General features: G+C 32.3%; 1 protein-coding gene and 1 long non-coding RNA gene across 11 annotated transcripts in view; one reads left to right on the plus strand and one right to left on the minus strand.

The window, feature by feature from the left end:
• LOC128249390 (uncharacterized) overlaps positions 1-16506 on the plus strand; it is a 110329-nt gene extending 93823 nt beyond the window's left edge. Inside the window, exons 3-4 of the long non-coding RNA XR_008265498.2 lie at positions 11575-11605; positions 16316-16506. This is a non-coding gene — a long non-coding RNA (uncharacterized LOC128249390). The remainder of the gene's footprint in view (positions 1-11574; positions 11606-16315) is intronic.
• LOC106868552 (G protein-coupled receptor dmsr-1) overlaps positions 1-27703 on the minus strand; it is a 185639-nt gene that overhangs the window by 61458 nt on the left and 96478 nt on the right. For 8 of the 10 annotated variants that reach the window (XM_089362985.1, XM_089362988.1, XM_052972867.2 and 5 more), the window contains one exon: positions 8335-8386. Coding sequence is in view for 4 of the 10 variants with exons in the window: in XM_089362989.1 (XP_089219115.1) it covers positions 8335-8386 (52 nt within the window). In the remaining 6 variants the exon portion in view is untranslated. Of the gene's footprint in view, positions 1-27; positions 991-3259; positions 4357-8334; positions 8387-27703 lie in introns of those variants that run through there. The other 2 variants (XM_089362992.1, XM_089362990.1) reach the window with 2 other exon arrangements.

A 27703-nucleotide genomic window follows, 5' to 3' on the forward strand; every position in this document is an offset into this window, starting at 1 on the left:
ACAAATCGACCCCCAGTACATATTTAGTTTATTTTTTGTAACTTGGTACTTATTCTATCGGTTCTTTTCGTCAAACCGCGAAGTTATGGTGAGGACATAAACAAACTAACACCGGTTGTCAGGCGGTGGTGAAATACATATGTACCCCCAGAACTGTGTGGGGAAAGGTATGCCAAACAATAGACCTAACGTTTTCTCTGCGTGTTATGAAAGACTGCAGTAGGATTCGCACCTCGGAAAACCCTCATCTGTAACGAGTATCGAAACAGATCTATGGTCTGGAGGTTTTGTCAACTGAATGGTGCAAAGATGTTATCCTTCAGGAATAAGGACTTACCAACAGAAGATGAATGCAGCGACGCACGTTCACAGCCTATGCCCCCTTACTACTACCACCACCACCACAGGACGGGTTTCTTTCAGCTTCCCTCTATCAAATCTACTCATAAGGCTTTGGTTGGCTCGGTCTTATAGTAGAAGACATTTGCTGAAAGTCCCATGCATTGGGCCTGAAGCCGAAGCCATGTGGTTGTGAAGCAAACTTCCGGAAAAAATGCGCGTTGCATACAACTTGATCAGGCTGCTTAGCCATTTGCATGACAGATTCCAGGATCTCTTTTTGCTTAACAAAACCCAGACTGGATAATTAACTTATTCCCAGATATCAACAATGAGAAACAAGAATGGTTTGGGAAGAATCACTCTAAAATGACATTCAGTTGAGGTGAAAGTTAAAAATATATAATGATTTTTAGTTATCAAAAAAACAATGTGATTGCTATTCTGAGCTTTGAAGCAAAGTAAAAACGAATTTTATTTCCTTTCTGATATTCTGTTTAGCGAGTTTCAGCGCAACCACTAAGCTTATTTGAAAGTAATAAGAGTCAAATCGAAAATTACTAGATGCAGGCAGTAAAAACATTTTGGTACCATTTTGTCTGGTTTTGCGAAGCTTATATCCCAGTTGCAAGTGCAACCTTCCCATCAAAACTGTAAAGACAAAAGTAGTTACAGGTGAGATGTAAATTTACCTTCCCATGTTTCTCAATAAATTAGCGGTTGTTTTATTTATCAACTACATAGGTTTGTTTGTAGTTTTAGATTAGATGTTAATTCAAGTTTGCCATAGATCTAAGGCAAAAAAAAAAGAATAAAAGCAAAAAGCGCTGTGTGTTCGTTGTAAGGGTGTGTTCGAGGGTGGAATTGCTTGGGACGTAGCTTGGGAACTATGGTAATGGTATCTCGACATTTTGTGGGAACCGCTTTTAACAGTAGAAAATCGATAAAACGCGGAAATTCTGGGTAAACAAAAAACATGGCTGCCGGGCATTTTTGCAATTTCCTTTTATTATTTTCTTAGTTGCTTATTTTTCATGTGTTTCTATGAATCGAAAGAGAAGATAAGAGAAGAATCTTCTCACAAATACAAAATATATTGTAAACAATTATTAAAAAAAACACATGGAAATAAGCAGTGAAAAATTTATGTATAAAAATATTTAGAAAAGAAACAGTTGTCTGTAAAAAAAAAAATGTTGAGAATCTAGCAAAACATTTTCTTGTGAAATTATTTCGAACACTGTCGGGATATGTATGACTTAAGAAGTCTCATGGCAAGTCAAACGAGTAGCTTAAATTTACTTGTCTGAAGACTTATAATTTTTGTTTGCTCTATATTGCACAGCAGGCAGTTAACGCTATTGGAAAAAGTGTATGTCACAGAAAACAAATACCTAACCACTCCATCTCAATTGTTGATTCTTTTTTTCTGTGGTTGGCCAACAGGAAACATTGTGTTTTTCCAGGGAGAATTATAATGGTAAATTTCAAGTGTATTGATTCCGAAACATGATTACGATTTCCATATGAAGACATTTTCAGTTCACATAAACCAGGAATTAAAAATATTTAAAAGTTAATCAGGGAAGAATTGTGAAATTAATGTGTTTGATGATCATGGAAGTGCCTTATATGTTGAGATTAATGTGACTGATAATGATATAGATTTCACATATGTTGAGAATAACACATATTTTGATTGAGAAAGCATAAGGAAGCATAAGCTGAGTTGTTTAATTAAGGAAAGTTAAGGAAGACTTGAAAAAAGCATAGTGTTGAAAGATACAATATACTTCAGAGCTCGGCGAAACAAAATCGCTCCAGAAGTTATTCAACAAGTAAGATACGTACTTCATCGTAATGCGGCTTATCAGCGTCGCGTACTCGTGTCACTTCTGGAACAAAACTGAATCCGTTTTTCTGAAGCGTATACTCATAACCTATAAGCTATCTTCTAATTTGCGTATCCTTCTTTGTTGATGATTATTGATAGCTTGACTCTGAACACTATGCAATTTCTAGGTTACGGTTTTAGTTGCTCATTATGTTCAAGCAATTAACTTATTGATTTCGTAATGTGTATAAAGAGAATTAATTTGTACAGAGAACACACGCATACCAACCGAATTTCACTGGTAACATTGAAGGTGGAGATTTACATGGGGCTAAACATTTGCAGTAGTAACATCAATACTAACATGCCAAAAGTAGAAAGCCTCTACGGGGTCTCATTATTTGTTAAAATAGCGGCTAAATATTTCTAAACTCTTTGCTAAACCAAGGTTATAGTGGAAGGCACCCGTTCAACGTGCCAAGTAATAGGATGAAATCCAGGAAAACGTGGTTGCGAAAGAAACTTAGCAATCGTAGGGCCTTTTCTGAATCACGAAAACAACAACAACAACAACAGCAGCAAAAAAAACCTCGTGCTTTCTACTCTACGCAGGCGACACATCCGGAAAAAGTAATAAATATAAGAGTAAATAAATAAAAATAAAATGATATTTTTATCAATGAAAGACAAAAATTGGATGTACAGGATTTGAACTCCCAAGTAATAATAATAATGATAATAATAATAATTGTTGCACAATAAAAAATTCAAAATCAACAATGAATGAAAAAAATATTGAAAAAACCAATAATGAGTTTCCAGTTTAATTAAAGTAGCAAAATTAATGAGACTGTATCACAGTGATACCAGATTTTCAAAGACTGATAGCGATCTAGATAGTACACAGTTTTAATTAATATAATAAAACTGATTACCTTAATCTAGTGACACAGCTAGCTTTTACAATGTCCGATAATCCTTTAGTAACAGTCATGGATATTGCGTTTAGTTAAATATTACGATGTGGTTTAATTAACCAAAAATTAATGAACTCTCAGCTGTTTGTTAAAATGTCTGATACAAACTTCAATAACTGGTTTAGAAAAGAGCACATATTGATTTTCTAGCTTAGATGGGAGGGAAGAAATTTTGTTTATACTGGTTTGTGGTGAAAAGAAAGCTAGTGTTCATGACGTTTCTTCCCTTGATTCAGAGCCTTCGAGGCAAGTGGGAGTAAGAGAGTATGTTATCCTCAAACCGGAGACCTTTGCCGGTAACAGAATAAGTGTAGTAACAGGAACTCTGAACAAACACCACAATGCACTTCACCAGATAATTCAATTGATTAATCAGGCCTCAAATCCCATCCTAACATCTTAAAAAAAATCCCTATCATATTAGGAGTCATGCTATCAAAAGATGAAAGCATGGTAACCACGTAAATCCCTCTCATGGATGAGTAGTCGGCGATTAAACCGGGTCAATACTAGGGTTGCTCAGTCGGGAAGGTGTGTTGGTGGTACGCAGCAGGATTAAATGATTAAACATATTAAAGGTGAATGAACACCTTGAGAGTCAACAGCAGTCATATAATGTGGAAAGAGGGCTGCTACAGGGGTTAACGGTTTAACAAACCACTGCAAAGAAATATCATTAGAATTAAATATTAACAATTAACTATATCAGACCGGCTGATGCATAGATAATCCAAAACCAAGTGGGCTGGGAAAGATTAAAGAAACAGAAAAACCGGAAATTAGGTGCGCCATCGCGGCAGAAATGCTACGTGAAATAGATCTTAAAATAGACCCCCCCCAAAAAAAAACATGAGCTATGTTCTATGCCCCTCAAAGCAATTAAGGTTATCCACTTTTCCTATTGCCCTCTGTTGCTGACGACACAGACTATCGACTGTTTCCTCGATCCGTACGATTTCCTTTTTGTGAAGCACCAAAATGGCAACCCATAAATTTTTTTGACACTTTTCAGCTTGCACAGAAAAGAGGCGCTTACCTTCTTTGTTTTTGTTATGTTTATGTCTTTGTAAATGACTGTAGCTCTCGGGGAATAATTCAGCTCATATCCTGGCAGGTCTATTCCTCCCGGAATCTTTACGACTGCACTCGTTTTATGTGTTCATTATGAAGTAAAGCAGGTTTTTAGATCAGGTCCTGATAGCTCTCCTAAATGAATTAAATATCTTAGTGTTACTACTATCTTTCGTTATTATTGATAACTTTTCTTCTTTATTCTTGTTGCTCTCCTTTAATGCTGGTCATTTGATAGACGTCAGGTATTAACTGAACCGGATCTTAATTCTTGTTAATTGAAAACTGAAACTTCGTCGTCATCGATTCGTTTAGCTGCTCATCGTCACTTAATAATTTGCAGGATAAAGTTAAAACCTTCAAATCATATATATATATATATATATATATATATATATATATATATATATATATAGAGAGAGAGAGAGAGAGATAGAGCGTGTGCGTGTGTGTGTGTGTGTGTGCGCGTGTGTGTGCGTAGTTTTCCATGTCAAAACACAGCAATGAAGCGGAAAATGGAATTGCTATAAACAACAGTATTGACGACGGCTACAAAACTTCTACTTAACACAACAAAAACAATAACAAAAAAAAAACAAAATGCGAAATAATAATGGTAAGCTGATGATGATGATAATAATATAATAATAATAATAATGCAATGGAAGGTGGAAAAAGATAAAAACTTGTTAAATTCGATAAAACCAGCAAAAAAAAAAAACAACAAAAAAAAATCAAACTAAAATTCAGAATGCCAGCGAATATCAAACAAAACAAGTAACAACAGCAACATTAATATTTTCAACAAGATAACAATAACAAAAATAAGATCGATGGAATCAACAACAGTAAAGAAAACGTTATCCATAACTGCAAAAGCGAACAGTAATGGGAATAACAAAAGACACTAAGATATCTTGTGCGTTTACGAGAAACACCAGGACCTAGACACAACACACACTTCACTTTAAAATGAACATATAGGCGCAGGAGTGGTTGTGTGGTTCCGGGTTCAGTCCCACTGCGTGGCACCTTGGACGTATATCTTCTACTATAGCCTCGAGCCAACCAAAGCCTTGTGAGTGGATGTGGTAGACGAAAACTGAAAGAAGCCCGTCGTGTGTATATATATCTGTATATTTGTGTGCCACACAATGAGACAAGACTCAGAGCAACTTGGTTGCTCAGCAAGCTTCTTAACCGCACACTAATGCCTGACCCTATCTGCATCAACTTATTCAACTAATCCCGTCCTCAAATTTGTCGCATGATACCCAAGTTACAGACAATTATTATAATTATAATTATTATGCTGCTAAACAGTTTGTCCGTTCCTGCGTCGGACAAAATGCTTAGCGACATTTCTTATGGTCAACATTTTTCAGTTCAAATTTTGCCGAGGTGGATTTTTGCCTTTCATTTTTCGGGATCGATAAAATAAGTACCAGTTGAGCACTAGGGTCGATATAATCGACTTGCCCTCTCCATTCAAAATGCTGTCCGTGTGCCAAAATTTAAAACCATTCTTCTTTTTCTTCTTATCACTATTAAGGCGGCGAGCTTGCTGAATCGTTAGCATGCCGGACGAAATGCTTGGCGGCATTTCGTCTGTCTTTACGTTCTGAATTCAAATTCCACCGAGGTCGACTTTGCCTTCCATCCTTGCAGGGTCGATAAATTAAGTACAAATTGAGTACTGGGGTCGATGTAATCGACTATCACCTTCCCCCAAATTTCAGGCCTTGCGCTTATAGTAGAAAGGATTATTATTATTATTTTCGTATCTTTCCCCTTGTCAATATCCATTTATGTATGTATGTAATTCGTAGTGTTTGTGTATATGCATGTATAAATGTTTGTATTGAAGTTGGCTTTCTTTTTAAACATGCTGTATTGAAGGCGCAGCCCATACATGCACAAACATACACAGATATATTCCATATATATGATACAAGTTTATATATATTCAGACGTACGCATTAACACTTAAGATATTCCCCAAATAACAAGTTAACATTGTTATCATTGCAAGATGTGACTGGACAACAACCAGAAACAAACAAACAACCAAAAACAAACATTTGGAAAGACTTGAAGCTCCCAGTGAGCCGAACCGAGTCGTGCCGTGTGCAAATTTAATGTGCAAGATTTTCATTACAGCTGACATCAATTATTCTGCCCGGTTCGTTTAATAAAGCAGGTTGGACGATCATTGCTAAAACCACTTCTGTACACGCCACAATGCTTTAAAAACCATCTTATCTGCACGTAGATATAATATAAATCTCACATTCCGTTTTCTCTGGCTTTTATCGTAATGTCTCAATAAAGTCACGTCCCAAAACCTTACACCGTTAGTTATTTCTCTTCCTTGTCCTTGTATTTTTTGTTGACTTCATTAATTTTTCTTCTTATTCAGTATATTTTGCGGTTTGATTTTCTTGTTTTTTTTTTTTAATGTTCTGACAGTCTTTTACTGCTTTTGATGTCGTAGTATGACAATAGTAGTAATAGTAGTGGTAATTTTTTGTTGTTGTGGTTGCTTTGCTGAATTTTCTTTCACTGCTCGTTTCGGAAAATTTTCGAGATTTTGGACTATAACAGTGAGAATTTTTGGGTTAGTAAATTCTTTTAATTTCATGTTCTATCTATCTGTATCTATCTCTCTATCTATATCTACCTATCTATATCTGTCTGCCTGTCTCTCTGTCTATCAATCTATCTGTCTGTCTGTGTCTAGCTATCTGTCTGTCTAGCTATCTGTCCGTCTATTTGTCTGTCCGTCTATGTTTGTCTAGCTATCTGTCTGTCTGCTTGTCTGTGTCCGCATGTCTGTGTCCGCATGTCTGTGTCCGCATGTCTGTCCGCCCTCCTGTCTTTCTATCTACCTACCTTACCAGTCCATCTAAAATTATATCTCTCAAGTAATTCTATTTCGCTAAGATGGTCTAACAAGACCATTATATGTCCGAAATTGTCACTGCATTCATTGAATATCAGATACATTCGCTACTGGACGCGAGCATTTAATTTTGAATAAACTTGAACCTCGGTTTGCCCTGCTTCCTCTTTCTTCACAACAATTGTTATTAATGCTAATTATTTTACTTCTCATTAAGAGGTCAATGGTAAGTGATTAAGAATTCGTTTGCGTCCAACTATATTAAGGACGTTAGTTCGCATTTAACTATATTCTTTCCTACATACACAATCTTGCTAATGTGGAGGCACAATGGCCCAGTGGTTGTACCTGTATTTCAAAGGGCCAGCCTTGTCACACTGAATCCCTCTGAGAACTACGTTAAGGGTACGCGAGTCTGTGGAGTGCTCAGCCACTTACACATTAATTTCACGAGCAGGCTGTTCCGTTGATCGGATCAATTGGAACCCTCGTCGTCGTAACCGGAGTGTCACGGATCTTGCTAGCATATTGATAAACGTATACGAAATAGCTGCCATTCCACACATACAAAGAGACACACTCACAAACGAAAACACTCAAATACACACGCGTATTTAGTTGTTTTAATCCTTATAATCCAGCCACGCAGAGGAGTTCCGCCCTAAAAAATTTAGTAGAACAAATCAATCGACTCTAGGGATTATTTTTAAGACTGATACTTATTCCATCGTTGCATGTTACTGAGCCGCTACATTAGAAGGATGTAAACAAACCATCACCGGATTACAGGCGGCAGGGGACAAACTCGTACACATATACCATTCACATGTTGGTCGATCCACATTTATAATAGAAGACACTTGCCCGAGGTGACGCGTAGCGGGGCTGAATCAAGAACTACGTGCTTACGAAGCAGCTTTTTATTATCTACACGTCTATGCTTATATATACAAACACATATATACATATATACATACATACCTGCTGATTCCTCTACGTATGAAAGCTGTAATTTAACTTTATGAGTATTACAAAATATTTTTTTATGTTAAAATACCATAATAAAAAAACGTGAAAACCAGACGTTTTAACTTTATTCGACTGGCATGTTATTCTATACACATTCACACAAATTCAAAACAATATATATAATTTACATATGTGTGCAAACTGAATGAGAAATAGCATACAACACGAAGGTGTAAACTTACCTTAAAGTGTTGAATCAACAAATGTTCAAGATATAAATGTGTAATCCAGGTTCTGCAATGGATAGTAAATAAAAAGAATACTTTTAATACCTTTACTTATCACATAGATACAACTAAATAGAAATATATAATATATACACACATACATATATATTCATACATACATACAAGGTAGCATAAAACACATTATATATTACAAAAATGTTAGTAAATTATATATATATATATATACATATATATATATATATATATATATATATATATATATATATATATATATATATATATATATATATATATATATGAGAGAGAGAGAGAGAGAGAGAGATAGAGAGAGAGAGATGAATATGAGAAAATGGATGGAATGACATCATTTCAATATCACAACAATTGCTTCCACACATCGTCGCACTTAGCCTACCATTCAATCCAATTTCTCTTATTCCTCTCTTTGTATACACTCTACGGATACTATGGAATCCTAGATGTATATTCAGTTACAGGAGTATTATTATTGTAATTATTTCGGTAGCCAATAACTATGGACGTGGTACATGTTTTTTACCCAAATTTTATTCATAGTATGTGTGTATATATATATATATATATAGAAGAGATGGCACAGGAAAAACAAGCTTATGTCATGAATTTCATTAGCTCACAGGTGTTTCTGCTAAGACTTACGTAGTTGAGTACCTGAATAACACCCTGTAGCTTCATCGGAACCATGGATATGAAGTGCAATTCATTTGGGAAAAAAGAATTTATTTGCGAAAAAAATAATTTTTTCCCTAATAAATTGCATTTTGAGGCTCCGATAAAGTTATAGGATGTTATTCAAGCCCTCAACTACGAGTTCACTGCATCTTATTGCAGAAACAGCTGTAAGCTAATGAAATTTATAACATAACCATTGTTTTTCCTTTGTCATCTCTTTTTGTTATTACTGTTTTATACTCGTCTAACATTTTGCTCTGAAATATGTGTATATTGAGTTCTGCACTAGATTACTAGTCTTGCAAAGCCCCCACCAAAATTATTTATATATAATTTGTTTTTCTTTAATCCTATACAGAACATATTGTCTTGACCTATATGCAGGCGTTGCAAATATCCTAATATCGTTCTCATCTCCGAACTGAATAGCCCCAAAATTAATTTTAAAATATAAGAAGTGACAAACAAAATTACATAAGAATATAGCAGAAACTGGTAAAAGCAATGTAATGCGAAAACGGTGCGTATAAAATATAGTGATTCAAATAACAAGAAATGTATATAATAACATGAAACGTGCAGAATGAGTAGACACAGAGAAAAAAGTTATGCATAAATACATACATATATATCGATGGAAATTAAAAAAAATTAAACAATGAATAAAATTAGCGAAAATAATAAAAATGAAAAACAAAAAGAGCGAAAGTTTATTCCTATGGCAATATACGTTATTTTGATAATATCACGTGTTTTATTATAGGTTTTATGCAACCAGTTTTCTAAAACGCTTGCATAAAATGTTTATAAATTGTTTATGAAACGTTTTTATCGCTGATGATCGATGGATATCGATCCATGCAAGTAACTTGCCTGTAACTGGAATTGTCTCTGATGGTAATAATTCTCATGTCGGTACTTTGTGATCAGTTCCGAATTTTTGTTTAATAAACTATTATTCTTTGTTAAGATATCAGGAAATTAACAACCTTCATATTGATATTGATTGTGATCTTATATTCTCCAAAGGTTTCTATTTAGCCTACTTTTTCTTTCTGTATAGACTTTTCAATATACACATTTTATAAAAATTGTCCCATAAAACCTGACATAAAATATCTCACCTTCATAATATTCGTTTTCACAAAGACGTTTTTTTAAAATCTATTTTATTGCTATTTTATTCCTCACTTATTATCCTCATTTTTATTCTACATAACTTCTGCATGTTTCTCTGTCTCTCCCTTTATATATATATATATATATATATATATATATATATATATATATATAGTAATATGGATGCCTTCATTGAATATGTAAAATTTCTTTATTAGAAAGTGGTACTCATTATCATCTCTTTTAGTATTCTATGTATATCCATTATTTCTTCATATTATAATATATACAATTCTTATCAGTTTTATTTATAATTTTCATACGTATTTTCCATTTGTTTTTACCATACGCACACATATTTAGCGCATACTCTAAATTCTATATCAGATATTTTATGTTTTTATTCTACTTTCCTTTAATTCCTCTATTCTTTAGTCCGCTACTCCTTTTATTATTACCATATATATATATACACTATATCTTTATTATTATTGTCAATAAATTCATTCCATTTTCAAGGCGTATACACACAAACACTCGTATACATGTATATGAATGCGTGTGTTTGCATGGGTAAATATGTATATGTGTATACGAGTCGCAAATATGTGTGAATGTTTCTGAGTAAATATATGCATATATATATGCTCGTATGTGCTTGAGTCTACGTGCTTATGTATGACAGAACATAGATGTAAGCACGCACGTACATACAAGCGAGTGGGTATCTGTATGTATGTATATATATATATATATATATATATATATATATATATACACACACGTGTGCAAGCATATACATATGCATATATATATATATATATATATATATATATATATATATATATGTGTGTGTGTGTGTGTGTGCTAGCATATACATTTATGTGTTTTGGTATTAATGACAGGGAGAAACTGTGGTCCAGACTTATGCTTCGGAGGATGACTTTGTGACTTTCTAAGTGCATATATATATATATAAATATATATATATATATATATATATATATTATATACCATGGTGGGGAATGCTTCTCAAGAATTAGCTGGAATTCCGTATCTTTTTCTGAAGGAAAGCAATTAAATTTTCCATTGTTTAATTCCAATTTAAATATATTTTATCAAAATATCGTTTTAAATTGTTTTCAACTGAACGATTAATTTAATTCACTTCTAAAATCCTAAATTGCAAGACACTCTCATTGCCTCTACTACCCCACTAGGTTCTTTCTCTTTCCATCTCTTTATTCATATATTTCCAATAGTTTTCCTGAAACCTACATTGTTCGGGTTAACGTAGTTCATATGATGAGAATAAAAAATGTCATTTCCCATTATTGTAGTTCTGTAGTTAAGAGTGTATATATATATATATATATAAATTAAGATTTTTTTAATACATTTCAGTTCGAACATACATATATACATCGACCCAACGGTAAGTTCTTCAGTACGATTCTTTTCAACACCTGCTTCAACATTTTTATGATGGCTTAAAAAAAACTTTGTACACATACATTTATATACATACATAAACACACCGACACACACGTATATATATAACGCACTTCTAAATTGACATATATTTTTGAGTGAACAGAGCTTTTAGTGCAAAAAGTAACTTAGTGTTATATACATGTCTCTTTTGTAAATGAAGTCGAAACACTTGATTTTATATAACCAATATTTATATATATATATATATGTGTGTGTGTGCGTCTGTTTGTATGTTTGTGTGCAAAGACTTATGTGTATACTTTTCTATGTACGCATATGCTTGAGCAAATGTATGCTCGTGTTCCTAAGAGTGATAATTTATTTATCAGCCGATATCTTCCCAAAATGCTATCGCTCTTTCCACATATATTTTTCGATAGTCATATTAACACATGAGATCTTAGAAACAACTTCCAACATTATGTCTGTCAAATATACCCCCACCAACACATCTAAATAGGGTGTAGTTATACATTTAGATAACGATACAACTTAGGTGACAAAACGCAGGTGCACATAATAATGCAACATACTCATTCACCACATATATACACGCTGAAAAATGATGTACACACACACACACACACTGCGAAAAGTATTTACAGAAATACTGTATGTTTTTCCCCATATTCTCATTATAGTACGTGTATGAGAGTATGCAAAATGTGTGTGTGTGTGTATACAAAATGGTGATTGATAAGTACTGTTTAATGTACACAGTATATGTTCAAGAACTACTAATAGGTTCATTATATTGAGAAAATCATGCCTAGTGTCTTCTAATAATCTACAGGCTCTGGGCTCATGGCCTATATAAGTTACAAATTAGGAAATAGAACACGCGAAAGCACTAACAAAAAACGAAATATAAACGAAATTTTTGTTGAAAATGATGAATAAGTCCTAGGGTCGATTTGTTCGACTAAAGACAGTGCTCCAGCATGGTCGCAGTCAAATGACTGAAACGAATAAAAGAATATATATATATATATATATTTATACAAATACTACATAGTCAGTGATCTAGCATGCTAATAGATCTTAAGTTCGACTAGTAAAACGTACGATAATAAAAGTCTGTCTGTCTGTCTCTCTCTTTCTCTCTCTATATGTATGTATGTATGTATGTATGTATGTATATATACATACATATATAAACATATATGCATGCATATACATATATATACATACATAAATAAATATACTTACGCACATATACATATATATGTATATATACACATACGTAATACATATATGTGTATTTAGATGCATATATATATATATATATATATATATATATATAAATACTTATATATATACATCTACATATATATAAATAAATATATATAATACATAAATATACTTAAACACACACACACACATATATATATACACATACACACATGAACATCTATATAAGAAGAGAGTGAATAGAGTAACACAGGCTGGATAAATGAGAATTGTAAAGGAAAAATATTAAAGATGGCATTCATTAGGGAGAATATTTCAAGTTAGAAAACTGTAATTTCTTATGAATAATTATATTCCAAATGAAGGTAAAATAGATCAGATAAAGCAATTGTAAAATATAAAATAAAGTTCTAAATAAGGAGACTAAATTAAATCAGAGGCTACTTACTCTAATTGATTCTTGTCATTTAATTAGATTATGAATTATATCGTAAGCTAATCCTACGTAGAAATATTATATATATATATATATATATATATATATATATATTTCATTAAAAGTTTAAAAAATTTTAAATTCTATTTAAAATAGAATTAAATTTTCAAAGATAATTACCAAATTATAGTTATAAATTATTTCAAAAAAAAATTAAACTAATAAAAATCAAGAAAATACTATATATAGTTATAAGTAATTAAAAAGTAATTAAGAAGTAATAATTAGGAAATTACAGCAATCAAAATGATTAAAAACTATATGGCTGTGTATACTGATCTATATTAAACATACTGACGAAGAAAAAGTCTACCGATCCTAACTATTGCATTATTATGTTTCATTAATCAGCATTGTTTCTATGGGAAAGTTTTGAATCTTTTTCTAAGTGTATAGAACATAAATCATCTTGTATTTAATATGTTAAGACTGGAAATGAAAACATCCTTAAGATATAAGCTGCAGTTTAGTTTGCCGCCATTTTACGTAAGACTGTTTCTACAATTATGTAACTGGTTAAACTTATGATTCTCCGTCCGAAAGGTTCACATTCCATCTATTGTCAGTGTTAGATATTGAACTAGGGAGATCCTTTTTATTACAATATGATAAATATGACATACTCACGGAATCTCTATCTGAACAGGATATAGTTAACTCATTACATATTACTCAAGATTGTTTATTATTACTATCATTCTTCTTCTAATAATTATAATGCAATGATGATGACGATGATAATTACAGTAGTGGTAGTAGTAGTAGTGGTTCTAATTGTAGTAGAAGCAACAATAACAATAATAAAAACAGCAAATAAAACAGCAATATTAAGAGAAAATAAACACCGTTTATTAGGAAGTCAAAAACAAAAAAATTAAAATATATAGATACATGTGTGCACATATATATATATATATATGTATATATATATATATGCATATATGTATATATATATATATATATATATATATATATATGCATATATATATATATGCATATATGTATATATATATATATATATATATATATGCATATATGCATATATATATATATGCATATATGTATATATATATATATATATATATATATGCATATATGTATATATATATATATATATATATATATGCATATATGTATATATATATATATATATATATATATATGCATATATGTATATATATATATATATATATATATATATGCATATATGTATATATATATATATATATATATATATATGCATATATGTATATATATATATATATATATATATATGCATATATGTATATATATATATATATATATATATATATATATGCATAGATAACAATTGTTGTGATTAATAATATATTCTCGTATATTCCATCGCCTGTCTTTCATTTGTTATTTACCTAACGATCACTCTCAAAGTGATCGTGCTTCAGCAGCAAGCTACCAGGTGTAAACCATTCGTTCTATCCATTATATGAGTGAGATAAAGAGAAATAGAGATATATATTTTACACACGCATATATATATATATATATATATACATACATACACCTATTTCAATATATATACTTATATGTATAAAACTATAAATATATTCTTTTACTTATCTATCTATCTCTTATATAGATATAAGTGAGAATAAGCGTATGAGAGAGAGGGGGGGGTGAGGAGAAAAAAGAAAGGAGTAAATTGATAATAGTTTTCAAGTATCACAAGCAACCAAGATGTGCCTTGAGAATTAATTTTGTTATAATATATTAGAATCTAACAAGTTGACAAATTACAAGAGCAGAATATATTCGCCTGCGCCTGGATATTCGTATGTCGTTAATGATATATTCTCCAATGCATAAATCAATGGTACTAGTCTCAGCAAGACATCAACATCATGTTTTTCTCTTTTACGTACTCACGCTCCGTCGGACACAATTAAGAACTTGCCTCCCCTTAACCGAACCATGAAAACAATCCATACGAGCTTTTGAATTTAGACGATAAACAACAGACGCATGGCATTTCACACTGTTGGTCACTGACTTTTTCGGATGGTTTTATCGATTTAAACAACTGGTATATTACTGGTATCTATTTTAATCTACCCTAAAAGCGATGGCAAAGCAAAGAAAAAAAGAAAAAAAAAAGAAAATGAACTTTACACGTGATAAGTACTTTCATATCAGAATTTTAGTTCAACTCAAACGTCCTGTTTTATATCAATACTAGAATGTCATCCGTCACGTGATGGCTAACTTTGGAGTTATACTTTTGACATCGCTTGTAATAGCAGTAGGGTCGAATTAAGATCCATAGAGGCTCTGACCACATAAAAGATTTTAGTGCTCCCATGTGTATGTAATTCAAATCAAAAGAAAAATAAGCCATAAAATAAATTCATATTTCTAAAAATGAAACAAAAACAACAGTAAGATGAAAAATAATTATTTTTGTATACTTCCACTTTATATTTGAAAACTTTTCTCCTACTTTTTTTCTTAATTGCAAATTCTTTGATCAGACCCTTACCATGACCATCATAAACACTTCGAAATTATATTTCCGATCATATAAACCACATTGAATATTATTTTAGGAAGTCTAAAGCGATTTCTTTTGTGTTACCATTTTTGTGGTGTTACACTCTTCGTTGATGCTCTAAGCACGTGTTTATTGTGCTTAATGGTTAATCCAGCGCCATATATAAAAAATCATGGAAAACAAACGGTAATTATAATTTAACTTTTATGAAATACCTAAAAGCTTAAAATAATTGATGAAATGAATACTAATTTTGTAAAGAATATTTACTATAAAACATAATTAAACAAATTTCCTTTTGTATCTTTGCAATAAGTTATTATTTTTCTAATATCTCTGAAAAATGTCACAGATTATGTATATGTTTCTGATCGTTATAAGACATTCGTCCTGAACCGCTTTTACTCACTCTCTCTGTTGATTTTCTCTTTTTAAAGCTTGACTAGAGAAATCAACCAACCAACCAATATGCTAACGTTTATATCGGACATCTTGAAGAGATTTGCGACTGTATCACCATACAAAAATATGTTCTAATCTCCGTTGTGATTTGTGACTGTATTACTAGCCACTAAACCTTTTCTATTTTCTTTTCCTTGTATTTCTGTGTTCCTTTCTGTCGAAGGGCGTAGACTCGAAACGTAAAAGACTTTTTCACTTCCCGAGCATTAAACTAATACATATGTTTGTTGTTTACACACCCGTCTTCGTCTTTTGCTTTTTTTTTGTAAATTCTCACTATATATATATATATATATATAGGGACAGAGGGGGGGGGGAGAAATGTTTTATATCTAGGACATTTGCTATAAGATGAATAATAATAATAATAATAATCTTCTTCTTTAGCCAAAGTAAACAAAACGTTTGGTTGAATCGCAGAGCTCATTAGTTCAATATTAGTTTTTGATATACGATTTCTTCAAATAAGATAGGCTTATAGCATAAAAATCACTTCAGCGAAATTTGAAACTCTGAACAATGGAATTTAGAGACGAAATTTTGGTAAATAATTAATGACAGCAACAGTGAAGAAAAACAGAAGATGAAGGATAAGGATAGTACCGAGAAAGATTTTTTTTCAGGAAGATTAAGTGGGTGAAGAGAAGAAAGAAGAAACGAATGAAAGAAAACGAATTATGGGAGAATATGGAGGAGGTGTTGAGTTTGAGAAGTGGTATGTAGCGGGGTGGGTTGGTTTATAACACCAATTTGTCTGCCTAACAAACAAGTTGACATATTGAACCAATGTAGTGAAGAAGTGTTGAGATGTGTGGTAGCTGAGTGTGAAGAGAGGCGGTTTGTTTGGGCGTTTAGTATTATTTAATGAATACGAATATTTCACTGGTTGCACAGGAAATGAAATATGATTTTGCTAACTGACACACAAGTAGTCTCCAAGTAGAACACGTATTTTTCCTATGTTTGTTCACTTATCATCTCTGCTGTACGGATTCCTGGAAACCTGGGAACCGACAAGTGGCTCCACAGTAACCATCATGATCATTGCTTTCGTCATCAATAGTAGTAGTGGTAGCGTTAACAATTATAATAATAATAATGGTTTCAAATTTTGGTACAAGATCAGCTAGTTCGGCGCAGGGGGTAAGTCGATTATATCGATCCTAGTGATCAACTTGCACTTAATTTATCGACCCGAAAGGGATGAAAGTCAAAGATGACCTCGGCGAATTTGAACTCAGAACATTGAGACAGACGAAATGCCGTTAAACGTGTTGCCCTGAAATGCTAACGATTCTGTCAGATCGTCAATAATCCTATCTATTACAGACAAGGCATGACAATTGGGAGTAGGTGTGTTGTCGATTACATCGACCCCAGTACTTATCTGGTACTTATTTCATGGACTCCAAAAGGGTGAAAGACAAAGTCGATCTTGGCGGAATTTGATCTCAGAGTTTAAAGCTGGAACGTAAAGCAGAATCGTTAGTGTACGGTAACGATTCTGCTAGGCACAAGGTCAGTAATTTTTAGGGGAATGGATTAGTCGATAACATCGATTGCTGCCAGTATTTGATGGGAATTTTATAGATCCCGAGGAAATAATATGATAATTATATCGCTAATAATAATGGTTTAAAAAAAAAAATCAATAAGATTTCTAAGAAATATCTAGAAATGCTGTAAGGTTAAGAAGTTCGGTTCGTGACCATGTGGTTTCGGGTTTAGTCATAGCGCATGGCACCTTGGGTAATTTCTTTTACTATAGCACCAAACCTATTAATGCTTTGTGAATGAATTTGGTAGACGAAATATGCGCGGAAGCCCTTCGTATATTGCATCTTTTTCTCTCTATATATATCTCGCTATCTGTGTGTGTATATTTGAGTGTGACTGCCTTTGTCCTTGTCTCTCTAGGGCTTGACAACCTACGTCGGTTCGCTTACTTGCGCCGATAAAATAAGTGCCAAACTTCGTACCGAAGTCGACATTTTCGACCGACCCTACAAAGTGTTCTAGCATGGTCACAGTCGAACGACTGAAATAAACAAAACATTATATACATTTGCTGTACTTTTCCTCCTCTGTCTAGTCCGTCCGTCCGTCCGTCCGTCCGTTCGTCTCTCTCTCACGCACACACACACACAAATGGGTCTCTGTACGGTATACAAGGCATAGAGCTGGCTACATACTTTACGCTTCTTCCTTCTGCATGGTGATTTCACTCATTATTAGTGAAACCGTTATTGCTACGTTAACGATCATCAAGACAAGATTCAAAAGAGTTTTCGATAATTTGCGAAGAACAAAGGAAACAGATAAACGAGAGTAAATATATAAGGGGCTATGATTCGGGTATTAACAATATCTCTTGGATTGCTGATGTGAAAGTAAGTTCGCAAAAATAATATAATGAAATAAGAATACACACACATCGACGTACTTTTTCATACTCACATAGATAAGCATTAGTACACAGTCACACGTTAGTATACTAATATATTTTTATATCTATATATGAATGGTCGTATCAAGTAGATAGCGATTAACATAATAATCTGTTGTTTGATATATATATATATATATATATATATATATATATATATATATATAAATAAATAAATGTATATATAAGTTTATGTAAGTAGATATATATATAATTGTATATATAAGTATATGTAAATTTATAAATATATATAATTGTATCTATAAGTATATGTAAGTATATATATATATATATAAATGTATATATAAGTATATGTAAGTATATACATATAAATATAAATCTATATATAAGTATATGTAAGTATATATATATGTATATAAAAGCATATATAAGTATATATATATACAAATGTATATATAAGTATATGTAAGTATATATATATATATATATATATATATATAAAAGTATATATATATATGTAAGTATATATATATATATATATATATATATAAAAGTATATATATATATACATTCATATGCTTCTATATGCGTATACATATATATGCTTGCATATGCGTATATATATATGTGTGCGTCTCTCTCTCTCTCTCTCGATATATATATATATATATATATATATATGTGTGTGTGTATGTGTATGTTCGGTGGGGAAGGGGGTTATAAGCAAATATGAAAACTCATAACGTTATCAATGAAGACGCTATGTTTACAACCTGAAAATAACGATGGATAACAATAGAATGTGAAGCTAAAAGAGAATCGTTAAGATCATTAAAAGATCGCAAAACAGACATCAGAAGGAAAACCTTGTTGTTGCCTAATAAATACGACTAAGACTGAAGTAGGCTTAATAAGGAAAAACAAATATGAAAGATAAAGACAAAAGAAAAAAAGCATACAATTTATACACCTAACAAGATTAAGATGATAACAGAGCTACATTATATATATATATATATATATATATATATATATGGATACACACGCACACGCACACAGATATGCACATATGCCTCCACATAACACAACCTCACACACACTCATATACACACACGCTCATATACACAAACGCACGCACGCGCACACGCATCGATGCACGTATACGGACGCGCATACACATCAGTGCACACACATACACATCAGTGCACACACATCACTGCACGCACGCACACTCATACATACACGCACACAATTACACATACATGGGCATACACGCACACGCACATACACGCATACATACGCACGCACACACAAAAGAACGCACATCTACTCCACACGCACAACCCCACACACATACACACGCTACACACATATACACGTACACACATACTTCAAACTTCCAGTCAAACACCTTTCTACTGACCATTCCTCTACACACAGGTGAAGAGACACACAACTCCACAGACCACCGCCAATCCTGTTTCCATGCGGCTGAATTCTTCCTACAACATTAAGAGACACAAAGTTCACTCACACATACATATATAAACAGCCAAAATCACACAAACATCACACACAATACATACGCACACACACGTGTTATTACAAACACACACACACAGAGACTTGCGCGCACGCACATACCCACAAATACACGCATATAACTCCTTTTACACTCTCCTGTCTTAGAGAGAACTTTTTCTTCGCCCATTCCCTTCCTCCGTCTTCCTTTCTATTGGACTTTTCTCAGTTTCTGAAGAAGAGTGTTACTCGAAACGTTAAACCATCTTTCTTCCCTACAATATATGTATATATATATGTGTGTGTATATATGTATATTTATATATGTGTATATATATGTATATTTATATGTGTATATGTATATAAGTATATATGTATATGCCTATATGTGTGTATATATATATATATATATATGTATTTATGCTTATATATGTACATATATATATATATATATATATATGTATTTATGCTTATATATGTACATATATATATATATATATATATATATATGTATTTATGCTTATATATGTACATATATATATATATATATATATGTATTTATGCTTATATATGTACATATATATATATATATATATGTATTTATGCTTATATATGTACATATATATATATATATATATGTATTTATGCTTATATATGTACATATATATATATATATATATATATATGTATTTATGCTTATATATGTACATATATATATATATATATATATATATATATATGTATTTATGCTTATATATGTACATATATATATATATATGTATTTATGCTTATATATGTACATATATATATATATATATATATATGTATTTATGCTTATATATGTACATATATATATATATATATATATATATGTATTTATGCTTATATATGTACATATATATATATATATATATATATATATATATATATATATATATATATATATATATATATGTACATATATAAGCATAAATACATATATATATATATATATATATATATGTACATATATAAGCATAAATACATATATATATATATATATATATATGTACATATATAAGCATAAATACATATATATATATATATATATATATATATATATATATATATATATATATATATATATATGTATGTATTTATGCTTATATATGTACATATATATATATATATATGTATTTATGCTTATATATGTACATATATATATATATATATGTATTTATGCTTATATATGTACATATATATATATATATATGTATTTATGCTTATATATGTACATATATATATATATATATATATATATATATATATATATATATTTATCTTAATATATATATATTAATTCATAATAGGATATAAGGATAAAAATCAAGTTAATGATTTTTGTCAGGTAGTCAGCATACTATCAAAATGTATTGGCAATTTATACGTTAAATTAATAATAGTATACATATGTATATAATTACATTAAAGGAACAAGGGTGAAAACGTGCTTGTAGTGTCGATACCTTCAAAAAACTATCAAAAACTCCAGATAGATATACACATTGCTGAAAGCGGGCTAATGAAAGAATATTAAGACTTCACGTTGGTTGTAAATTGGTTCCAATTTCTGGATGAAAGCAGAAAATAAGCTTTCTTCCTTCGTCAATACACTACACTACACGGGCAAAGTTATTTGATGGTATCTGCACTTTAAGCATGCTGGAGATAGGTCGTTTTCGCTCTTGCTCCCTTGATATAATTATATACATATGCACACTATTATTAATTATATATATATATATATGATAGATAGGTAGATAGATATTCCTAATACTCACATATATGTATATCTACTCAGGCATGCCTAGACAAGCACGTGCGTGTGCATACCGATCTGCAGTACATATAAACCATTCTACAAGAGACTATTCTGTATGATAGTGGATTTCCCTCAATCCAAATACAAAAACGCTGATAAAACTAACACGGGATTTAACTTAAAATGAACACAGCTGTGTTAAACATCTCCATTCTCAGTAGCTATCATCACGCGGAAACACATGCACAATACACACACAAACCCACATATGTATATTATACACACACACATTTATATGTCTGTATAAATACATATATATATATATATATTAATCTCTCTCTCTGCATATATATATATATATATATATATATATATATATATATATAACACATATATAGGCACAAACATAGATATATACATTGACACGACACAGAGCTTCATGATGTTTACTATTATTAATGCGTCAGCCTGACTTATGCCTTCCTAAATCTATGTACATCAAGACAGCTGAACTAGATCGATGCAAATGTCTGCTCAGAAGTATTACAGATAAACAATATCGTAGATTCAACAATCATGATATACGATATAACTGGATGAAGAAGATCTGTGTCTCACTCATCTCACAAATACAATATGTTGTTGAAATATATCCTCCCCTCCAATTAACATTTGGTCACTTGCTGGCTTTCTGACGATGTACAATAAAATAATTCATGTTTACACACACACACACACACACACACACACACACACACACCATATGAGGGGTTTAGTTCACTGGTGATCTAAACGAATAGGTACGCTGAGTAAGTGCTATAATTGGTCATCCGTTTGGTTCCAAGTTCACTGCTGAGGCTAGAGTTAAGGATCCGTATTAGGCCTCCATGTTAGCAGGTATATATTGTATTTTCCTTATATATATGTATATATACATACACACACATATACATACACATATACATACACACACACGCATATATATACACAAACATGTGTATATATATATATATATATATATATATATATATATATATATATATATATATATACACGTACACATATACATACATACGTGCGCATATATATACATACTTGCATATATAATTTTTCTTCTAATTGTTATTAAGGCGGGGAGGTGGCAGAATCGTTACCACACCAAGCGAAATGCTGAGCGGTATTTCGTCTGCCACTACGTTCTGAGTTCAAATTCCGCCGAGGTCGACTTTACCTTTCATCCTTTCGGGGTCGATTAAATAAGTACCAGTTAAATTGCTGCCCGTGTGCCAAAATTTGAGACCATTATTATTATTATTTAAACAGTTGGATTCGACCCTAACCAACTTAAAGTGCCACAGGCTCGTCACAGAGCCTTAGTTCAACGAGCGGCGTTCGACCAGCTAGGTTCTTGAGACAACTTGCATGGTATTGAATGTTGTGGTATATATGTATGTATGTATGTATACATATGTGTGTGTTTGCGTGAGTGTGACTGTGTTCACCACTACCGCTTGACAACCGGTGTTGGTATGTTTACGTCCCCTGAACATAGCGGTTCAGAAAAAGCGACCGATAGAACAAGTACCAAGCTTTAAGAAATTACAATGTCTGGGGTCCATCCAAATTCTTCAAGGCGGTGCCCCAGCATGGCCGCAGACTAATGACTGAAACGAATAAAAGCTAAAATGCTTCATAAATCAGAAAAAAGCTCACGTATATCAGAAAGCACTACTGGTGTAAGTTTAATGTAAGTATATTCCTAAACGACATTATAAACTTAGCTTTTTAAGAGACGAAATGACTGGACGGATTTGAAAATAATTAATCTTCTATACGATGGAAAAAAACAAACAAACAAGACAAAGACAAACAAAACAATATATTCATCAGAGATAACCGATCGGATATATATAACGGGGGTCATTGTGTGCTAGAAGTTTGAAAAGAAAATATCTATTCTTTGATGCGGTGATATCCGAAACGAAATACAGTGCAAGCAGAAGCACACACATACACGCATGTCATGTTTCTGCTTTGCCCAAGCTACACTCACAAGTTATTAGAATCCCATACACGTATACTCTTCAGTAAACTAGCAGTCAGTACAGAGCTTTATATTGATTAAATAAATGCACGAGAAAAGAGATTTTACATAATCCTATTCATTAGGTTGCAACTGTTTCTGCTATCTGTAAGAACGTGCAGAGTCGAGTACCAGGTCGAGATAACCTATTCAGAGCCACATACACACATATCGAGAAGGGTGAGAAAGAAAGAAAAGTGAGAGATAAAGAGAAAGGGGGAGAGGGGGGGAGAGAGAGAGAGAGAGAGAGAGAGAGAAAGAGAAAGAGAGAAAACGAGAGAGTCACAGTGTGACAGAAGGAGGCTGATGTGCTTTCGTGAGTCTATTTCTCCCCAAGATGTAAACTTGTACTGCTGAATGAAATATCATTGTTTATTTGTTTTCTAACAATGAAATCACAACAATGGAAGACGGGACGGACGGTGTTTTTTCTAAAAACCGTTGTCGTGTCGATAACATTTACGGATCTATACTTTCTGAGTTCAAAGACCATCTGGTTCAACTTTGCCATTAATTTTGTGTTGCCAATAAAATATCAGTCATGTACTTGGGGATATATAATCGGTTGTTCCTCTCCCAACATTTTTGGCCTTATATCTATGTCAGAAATCAATATAATTATAGTGGAAATCACTCTTTGGCTCAAGCAGTCATGGATTTTCTCCGACCAGATCGATATTAGTCGCTATTTCTATTCATAATTATGGATTTCTGTTTCTGAGAACTGCTTTGCCCTCATTCTTTCGATCTCTTTAACTTCATCCTTCACTCTCTCTCTCTGATTTGCTTCCTAGATCTTCGTTTATTTCAAAAGCAAACACCCAAGTCGGCTGCTAGTAATTATGGTGTAGACAAATGTCTGAGCAAGTTGATAAATGTCGGTCATTCATTTAAACGACTTTTCCTGGTTTACATATTTATCTTGTCAATCTTTAAATAGTTTCAGTCATCACTTATCCAGTCTGCATTACATTCTAACTTCAGGAATGTGGTAGGTTATGATATGATTAATATGCAGACATGCAAGTACGGCAACATGCATGTGCACCTCCCTCTCCCTTCTTCTCTCTCTCCAAACACACACATATATATATATATACACACACACGCGCAGATATAAATACGCATGTATATATACACACACCTATGTATACATATATACATATATATATATATACACACATATCAGCTGAAGAGCAACATACTGTGTAAGATTATAAGGAAAGAAGAGCAAAGCTTTTTTTGACTTCACCCTGGGCTCGAACCTTCAGTCACACACACACACACACACACACACGTGAGAGAGAAAAAGACCGGGGGTGTACAAAACAATTGTACACACTGAAATGTTGTAAGGTTGATTATGTAAACTATTGAGAAGGAAAAACAGTAAAATTGTATCGTTTGTGGGCGTTCGAAGCACGATTTAGCCACAAACATGCTTTCTCCCACCAATTCCCCGATTCCAATATGTTCATCACTAACTCCATTATTTCCATTTCAATAACCCTTCACATCTAACTACATTTCTGCAATGCTTCTGAAATTAAAATACTTACTTCCGGTCGAATGAATCTGCTTCCGGGGGGATTACTTTATTCTGCCATTGCTTTTGATGCCGAAATCTTTTCAAATTAAATGGAGAGTCTTCGACTTCGCTGTCAATAATCTTTATACCTTCACCCCATTTCGCTCGGCTAGATTACAAATGCAAACGTTCTATTTATTTCCACAAGATTGTAGATTAATTTAAGATGGGCACACTTCTATTCTGACCAATCAGATAGTTTACATTCAGAAGCATGCCAAACTGACCTCTATGCCTGTCTACACACCGTATTCATAAAGCATAAGACATATATATATATATATATATATATATATATATATATATATATATATATGCGCACACAAGCCTATCTATATATATATATATACACCATCAAAAGATAGCACACGTCATCACGCACTTATAATACTAATTATGAATATTTTAATACAAAATTTGAATAGAATGCATTCACATATATACTGATATATATATATATATATATATATACATACAAACACCTGCTCACACACATACCAACACTGATATTCTCCCATATCTATGTGGCCTTTCGTTCATGCAGACAAACCCACCAACATACAGAAGCATATGCATTTGTGTGTGTGTATGCATACACAAATATATATATATATATATATATATATATATATAATATATATTTATATATATGGGAATGCGTGCGGCTTTGTATATTTGCATACATATATGTAAATATGTATAAAAGTAGGTCTATATCTATATGTGCGTACATGTATGCACACACACACACACACACACACACACACACACACACACACGCGAGCGCACATGCATTTTGTATGACATGCGAGGGTGAGTCAATATAATGCAAATTTTGATTGCCTTACTTTCTTCCTCACACCCGTAAATGTATGATTAAACTCTTGTTTATAATATACATATATGCAGATATATGCGTTTATGTAAATATACATATTCACAAATTATGCATATTCAAATGTATTGTATACGCATGTATATATGCATAAACATCTGCAAAAACACACACACAGACACATATAGAAATGCATAATTACATACCATACATGCCTATTTATAATTCTTAACACACACACACACACACACGCATGAATGTATGTATATAAACATGCATATGAAACACATGAGCATAGATGCATAAGCATGTTCATCTCTCTCTCTCTCTCTCTCCCCCCGAGCTATCATATCTACCATGTTGCGTTGGGTCGAAGGGTGGGAGGGATGAGTGTGGGTGTCTGTACCTGTTCACAGCTAGATAGGCACTGAAAAAAAAATGATTTGGGAAAGAATGATATAGAACACAAGGCCTACTCACTTCCTATTCACACACACACACACACACACACACACACACACACACACAACACGCGCATACAAACATACATAGACATGTACAGACATACATACACATACATACATATACATAGACACATCCACACATATATACACACATGCTCATACATATACATGCATATACACACATATGCATACACATATATATACGCACATGCACACATACACACATATATACACATACACTAGTGCACACGTTTTCACTCCTTTCTTCAAGTTAATCCTATTCCTTGATTGAATCGAAATATCTAAGTATACCTTGAGTAAATCTCTCTCGCTCTCTCTTCTTTCACCTTCATTCTTTTGTCCTTAGGATAGTTCCACTTGCATGTCTGCGGCTTGCTAATTAATCTGCTAACTCAGGAAAATTTGTTTGAAGAAATATCTCTTGAGAACCATATTTCATTGGTTGAAGCTTATTAGGTAATATGGAAACTATGAATGAGAGGCTATGTGAATGAATAGACCAAATGGAGGATTTAGATACGCGTGTATTGACATGCCGAAAGAGACTCTTCGTAGAATATCGATGTCGTCCGTCATGTTTTGGGTCATCTCATAAATAATCCAGTTTTTTTTAAATATTTCTTATATTTTTCAAAATTAAGAT

Source organism: Octopus bimaculoides, chromosome 14, assembly GCF_046866305.1.
Source record: "Octopus bimaculoides isolate indiv1 chromosome 14, ASM4686630v1, whole genome shotgun sequence".
NCBI lineage: Eukaryota > Metazoa > Mollusca > Cephalopoda > Octopoda > Octopodidae > Octopus > Octopus bimaculoides.